The 7,285-nt window shown below is 30.0% G+C and overlaps 1 protein-coding gene across 1 annotated transcript; it reads right to left on the bottom strand.

The window, feature by feature from the left end:
* Positions 1-1,700: 1,700 nt before the first annotated feature.
* On the bottom strand, positions 1,701-2,915 carry LOC109207629. Its single transcript, XM_019370579.1, has 4 exons — positions 2,605-2,915; positions 2,167-2,216; positions 2,010-2,094; positions 1,701-1,916 (listed from the first exon to the last, which is right to left on the bottom strand). Exons 1-4 carry the CDS (start codon positions 2,846-2,848, stop codon positions 1,870-1,872), a joined length of 426 nt encoding a protein of 141 aa, XP_019226124.1. The 5' UTR covers positions 2,849-2,915; the 3' UTR covers positions 1,701-1,869.
* Between the last annotated feature and the right edge of the window lie 4,370 nt (positions 2,916-7,285).

The following is a 7,285-nucleotide window of genomic DNA, read 5'->3' as shown; positions in this document are numbered from 1 at the left end:
TGACTTTTTTCAAATTCATTAAAGATTGAATTTTTTCACTCGTGGGTAGTTTTTAAAACTTATTTTGAATTATCTGAAATGTATTTGGCTAGATTTGACGGGTTTGGAGGCTAATTCTAAAGAAAAGGCCATGGTTGAGTGTTGATTTGATTGCGGAAAGAGGTAAGTGTTGTGTCTAACCTTGACTTGATGGAATTAGGACTCGTTAACTATTGTTTATGTGGATTATGTGGGGAAACGACATATATGCGAGGTGACGAGTGTATATACACTGTCGTGGAATTTAGCATGCGGGATTGGACTATTTATTTTTATGTCTTTGTTATTCCATGTTATCCCTTGTTATATGCTTTAATTGTTGCATGTTCCTACTTGACATCCATGCTTTACTTGTTAAATTGTTACCCAATTGTTACTTGCTTGATTTGTTCATTTCTCACTCAACGATCTTCTTACCTGCTACTTGTTCCTACTTGCCTTAATTGTATATTCTCATCGTCACGTGTTTTACCTACTTTTATTATTATTATATTGCTCGATGCACTCTATTATGTTGTTTCGCTTATGTGAGTCGTTTAGCTATTCTTGTATTGACGAATCCACAAGGTTTGGGATTTTGAGGTGTTGGATATTCTCTGTTGTATTGGTGGTTCTCAAATGTTCTGTACGTTTTATCCTCTTCAGTGTTGATATTTCATAAATATTGGTGTTGAGTTGTTTATGTTAATAATTTCATGTTGTGGGGTCGAGTTGCGCGCCGCAATGGTGTTGAAATGAATTCATATGGTAGGATCGAGTTGCATGCTGCAATGGAACAAGAAATGATATGATATGAAGAGATAAGGATGGCATATGATATGAATAGATGATGATATGGTCTGATAATGGAAATCGGATTATGGTATTGTGTTAATTATTGGGATCGGGTTGCATGCCACAACGGATTTGATGTGTTGTAGTTGTTTGTGGTTGTAGAGTTTGTTCCCGGTATTATGATATGAGATTTGAGATTATGTTTATTTTGGGCCCTCTGGTAATTGACCTACGGGTCCGGTTATTTGAGTTTACTGTTTTATTTCTATTTCTATTTCTATTTCTATTATTACAGTTCCGTACACGTTATTTGTGAGTGACTTGCCATAGCCTCGTCACCACTTCGTCGAGGTTATGCTTGGCATTTACAGAGTACATGTGGTCGGGTGTACTCATGCTACACTTCTACACTTCTTATGCAGATACTAGTGTTGGTCCCAGCGGCGCATAGCGGACGCTGCTCAGATTCAATAGCTTTTGGAGACTTGAGGTGGAGCTCCTGGCGCTCGCACTCCCTAAAGTTTTCTTCTATCCAAATTTTTACTGTTTTCCTTATTTCAAACAATTGTATTTTGTTCAGACTTTATCTGTAGATTTCTAGAATGTTCATGTATTCGTGACTCCAGAATTCTGGGAGATGTTTAGACTACGCTATGTTGTATTTATCACATCCATTTCAAACTATTGTAGTTTCTTATTATTAATGTTTGATTTAAATTGTTAAAACTGATTAAGTAATTAGCTAACATTGACTTGCCTAGCAAGTGGAATGTTAGGTGTCATCACCACTCCGAGGTTGGAATTCCGGGTCGTGATAATTAATTCATATTTCCTTCTTTTTCTTTAATTATTAATTAATCAAGAAGTGTTGGTAATGTTATTTCAGATTCAAAGGCAACTTGGTATTTGACTATATAAGTAAGCGAATACTAACAGTATAATGGAGAGAGTTTCCAAAGTCAAAAAATGCTTGATGTACATGAAGATCCATGTTGAGAATTTTTTTATCCTAGTAATAGTATAGTATCAAACTTGGCATGAAGCTTCCTCAAAGATTTAACCGGTGAAGAATCTTCTCCAAGACTGCCAGGGTAGAAATCCGCCTGTTTAATTAAATGAAAACAGGAATTAATTACATGTTCTTTCTACTGCATGTTCATTTGAATGCCAAAAATAGAGTAGGAGTAGGATAGTACCACAATCAGGACATCGCTTATAAAACTTGTTGTTCTTGAGAACAAGTCCTGAGCCCCCACAAACTTCACATTTCCTTTGTTTCACCTGCCAAATTAAAAGGGACAAGCAATCAGATTTTTGAAAACGAAGCATTCAATTGAAACGATGGTACTTAACAATTCTCTTGCTGAACTCAATTCCCGCAACCACAAAAGGTGTCACACCGGCTGCAAAAGTCATCCACTAATTCGTTATCCCAGGAAAAAAATTAAGTAGAAGAAGAACTAAAATGGCAATTATAAATAGTACTTCCTCCGTTCCAATTTATGTGAACCTGTTTGACTGGTCACGGAGTTTAAAAAAAAATAATACTTTTGGAATTTGTAGTCCTAAACAAGTCAAAAAGGGGCCAAAAGTATTTGTGTGGTTATAAAAGGTTCTCATTAAGGGTAGAACTGTAAGTTTAAGCTAAATTATTACCAAATTTAGAAAGGGGTCATTCTTTTTTAAACGGACCAAAAGGAAATAGGTTCACATAATTTGGAACAGAGGAAGTAGTAAATAAATAAAGTGCTTAATCGCAAAATTGAAAAACAAACAGTAGAGTTGTATTACCCAAAGAGCCAACAACAATTTGCCAAGTGATATCGGGGTCTGAAGTAGCAAGTGCTGTAATTTCTTCGGTGGCGGAGGTTTTGATTGACGACGACTTGCTTAATTGCTTGTTTCGTTGCATAAGAAGAAAATGATGGGACTGTTTGTTTAAGGGAAAGGCATAAAGATTGAACATTGGTTTGGCATTTGAACTCCTATGGAAGGAGTGGACGACAGGCCTGAATACTGGAGCCACTCCCTCCATTCTATACTATTGTCGACTCCAATTGCAGGGGAAGGTAGGAACGTACAAATTGTTATTTGGAATAATAGGCTACTCCGTGTGGTGTTTATCAACCACAAAATTGTCTTCTCGCTGAAATGTCTCCACGTTGCCTCACTTGCTCTCTCGTGTTTTTACTTTGCTTTGCTTCCTGCTAAAAGCAATCATTCCCTAATGGCGCTAACCTTTTTTCCTTAAATTGTTTTTTTGCTATTAACTGATTAAGTACTACCTATTTTTTTGGGAATTAAAATGATGATTGATGAGCAGTATTACATAATGGTTTGATTTAATTTGCCATAGAACTCTTTAGTGACATTGCATATATAAAGTGTTTCCTAATACCTGTCAAATATAAATAGTAAATAAATAAAGTGCGTAGTCACAAAATTCATTACATTTTTGCTCTTTCTGTATGTTGTGGGTCAACTCGGAACTAAAGAGGGTCTATCTTCAATTTTAAATCATCAAATACTATATCGCATCAAAAAGTGTAGTTTAACGAACAGTAAAGTTGAAATGAAGAACATGGGACTAGTTAATAAATCACATTAGAGGCCGGAAAAAAAAACCAAATGATTTTGTTCACACCTTTCTAAATCTTGATAGACAAGGTATCCGACATTTATTTATACTAGTCTTAGGGTACGCGCTTTGCGCGTGTACCCTATATTCATGAGTATTTAATTTTTTTAAATTATATAAATATTATTAAACGTATATGAGTTATAAACTAAAATTTAAAAAAAAAAAGCATAAGTTCTTAAAATGATGGATGATAATCCCAAATGGTTAATTCGGTAACAAAAACTATTGCTTGTTGGAATACATGCAAGATTTAGTTATTTGTTTCAACATTAGAGGAAGTAGTTTACTTTTATTGATTCAAATTGTTAATATTAACTCATCCAATGTTTTAAATGTTATATTGATTGTCAAATTCTTTCTTTCTCTTTTATATTCTCAAAATTTTTTTATTACTTGTTGAAATTATCGAGCGTAGTATTTAAATATTATACAAAAAAAATTGATGAATAAAAAATAATGTTTTAATAGAAAAGTAGTTTCAAATATTATATGAAAATATATTGTAGTTCAAATATATAATTCAAAGGTAATACGAAAGGAATTACACTAATATTATAGTGTTCAAATATAAGAAAAAGATTTGTATAAAATAATTAAAATCTCAATTTGATTTTAGATTCCTAGATATTGATACTTTTCAATAGGTCAAATTATTTTATTTCACAAAATATCTTATTTTAACTATTACCAAAATAATAAATATTAGTCCAATTAACCGTAAAAAGTTGCGGAACTCTAATAAAAATCAACTTGGAAAAATAACTATTTTATTAGAGGAATAGATGCTATTCTAGACAAACTACGTAAGGACTTCTAGAAACCATCTCATATATAGTAATTAGAATACATAATACATACGTGATATTCTTTCTATTTTACCATTGTGGATTCAAATATTAATCGAATTTAGTCCATCGCTAGCTGATTTACATAAATTCGAAGTGGATATAATTTTAGTTGAAGTTAAAGTTTATTATAAGTGTCTAAATATTGTAGTATATAATTTATATATAAGATAAATCTTAATTGATTGTACATTTTTAAATATTAGGACCGTTTACTTAATTCAAATAAGGAAAGTTATATCACTTCATATAATAAATTATTAACCAAAATTTTAGTAGATTTAAATCCTAAGTATTAGGAAAATAATTTGAATTACGATTTTGTCCAATCTAAAATCTATTTTTAAGGGGTAAAAAAGGCAAACGACATTTCGCTAAAAGCCTTCGTGCTTTTAATATAGTACTAGTATCTATAAACGTGCGTTGCACGTTAATAATGGCACATTATGGTTTAAATATTTATTTATATGAAGGAACAATATAATTTAATTAATGAGAGAAATTTTATATATAATATTACAACAATCATCTAAATGCCGAAAAATATTGTTACATTAGCATAATAAGTGAATTCAAAATGAAAAGATATCATCAGAACTTACATAAATGATCAATTTTAGTCATGTTAAGTAGATAATTATGTATTGTAGTTTAAAGGTATCTAATGTGATGGTATCTTACCGAACACTTCTTTCTAGACAATGCTTTTTTTGTATGTTTCCTTCTAATGTTTTGGTTACTGTGCCATAATCAGAAATCTTGTTGTCAATATTGATATCTCTCTTGAAAATGCAACATATAATTATTCGTGTAAGAAAATATAATTGGTAAATATAATCCAATATTTAGGATGTTTGTCTTTGCGCTTTATTTATTATATAACTACAAAACATAAACATACTGAAAATTATTTTCACACAAATTAAAAAGGATATTCTTTAGTTTCGGAAGACGAACGTTGCATTCAAGGATAAACACATATTAGAAGCACATTGACCAATATCATAAGTTCTGCGTGTATGACGTTATTGTCAAAACTTCTATATACCATATATGTACTATTACATAAGTTATTCAGCAGATCTAAGTTTTCAAAACTTAGTCTATTAAATATATGGTGACACTAACATACCTAAGAAATAATGAACTTGACAACAAACACGTACAGTAGAAGGCCATTTGGTATTAAAATATTTAGGTATTCTTCTTGGTAGTTATTGTTGGTATCATCTTCTGCTGAGTCAAAAATGAATTTTTTTTTATTTTTACCATAAAACTTAGCAATCAACCTTTTATTTAGTTGATCAACATATTCATTTATGCTATCTAAGATAACTCTTTAATTTCTATCGTGTAATTTGTACAAATTACATTTTAGTCTAATGATAAAAATATTTCCCTTATTAAATGCACTACTATTACCATTGGGTTGATAACCAAGTGTTCTAGAAGAATCAAATCATCTTTTATTAGATGCCTGCTTCGTTTCCTACACGAAGCGAGAAGTCACTGAATGTTGGATATGTTCTTACTTTTATATTTCTTGTCATTTGAATATTTTTCATTTGAGACCATAAGTATAATTTTGGCAAGCTAGCTTTTATTGTTCTGCTTTGGTCAATTTTGGAACTACTGATCATACTTGACATAAATCACCTCCCAAACTATTACTTTTCCACCAAACGATTCATCGATATCCAATATATCTCTAAAACTCTGGGCGATTGTTTCAATCGTTTGACGCTTAGCCAAAAACGCTTCATCCCATATTATCACTTTTGCTTTCCTTATAAATTTAGCACTATTGCTCTGATTTGATATATTTGTGACAGTTATTTGGATTTTACTCGTATGATGAATTTTAAAAATAATTTAATTGGATTCTCTTGCTAAATAATTAATTGAAAATTTTGATTATTTGGTTTTAACATAAAATATAATTTATTTTCTGTTAATTTAGATTCTTAATATTAGTTCTCCCTGTATTTGAATATTTAACCGAGATTATAATTTTACTCACCATAAATTTTATTTTCAAAGAGTAAAAAGATTGATGTATTCCACTTTTAGATCTTTATGTTTGCAAAATCAGTGATATTGGCTCTTACCAACCTTTTTCTTCTTTTTTTCTCACACATTTATATTCTAAAAAAACTTCTTAATTGTTCTTTAATAATTAGGTATGTTTTTTTATATTGCACGAAAAAATTATTAATAATATTTTTATTTGAGTAGGAAAGCAATTCAAATATAATATAATAATATATTATTGTGGATTTTTTTTTCAATTTCAACGCTTTATGCAGTCCGTTTAGCATTACTTTTTTTTTTTATTGAATATTATAGAGGGGTAATGTATTACCAATATGGAGGATTCTTATGAAATTGATTTTAAAACCTTCCTGCATATTTTTAATAAGAATTCAATAGACAAGATTATATTAAATTAAAATCATAAATGTTATAAAATTAACATAGAAGTTATTGTAGTCTAAAAATAATTATTACAGCTATATCCTTTCTCTATGAGTTCTTATGTTTAATATGTTAGGGCTATTTTGGTATGCAAATATTATATTCATGCTTTAATAATAATAATAATAATAAAATATAATATAGGCTCTCTTGTTTCTAAATGGATTTGGACAATATAATACGTTTTCAAATTAAATTAGTAGTAGAAATTTTTTAAGAAGTATATCCTAAAAATAATAGGATTACAAGGCTAATATCTATGCCCCAAAATAATTATACTAATAGGATTCCTAAAAGTAATAATGTAGGATTCCTAACGTGTAGTATTATGTCGTAAAACTAATAGGATTACCAGGCTAATGTCTAGAATTCCGATTATGTCCTTTTATTGTGAATTATTGTGCTTAATATTAAAAAATTATTTTTGTAATCCAACATTTTATTCATGCTTTTATAATAAATAATAATAGATAGATAGATAGTAGATGATGCAATACCGGATTGACTTCCG

This window comes from Nicotiana attenuata, unplaced genomic scaffold (assembly GCF_001879085.1).
Source record: "Nicotiana attenuata strain UT unplaced genomic scaffold, NIATTr2, whole genome shotgun sequence".
Classification (NCBI taxonomy): Eukaryota; Viridiplantae; Streptophyta; class Magnoliopsida; order Solanales; family Solanaceae; genus Nicotiana; species Nicotiana attenuata.
This window is presented reverse-complemented; position numbering and strand designations above follow the sequence as displayed.

Excerpts from the sequence above, each read along its gene's own strand:
- LOC109207629 (XM_019370579.1), bottom strand. The coding sequence starts at position 2,848 with ATGGAGGGAGTGGCTCCAGTATTCAGGCCTGTCGTCCACTCCTTCCAT. Across the intron at positions 2,217-2,604 it reads AATTGTTGTTGGCTCTTTGG|CCGGTGTGACACCTTTTGTG; the intron begins GTAATACAACTC and ends TGACTTTTGCAG. Across the intron at positions 2,095-2,166 it reads TTGAGTTCAGCAAGAGAATT|GTGAAACAAAGGAAATGTGA; the intron begins GTTAAGTACCAT and ends TTAATTTGGCAG.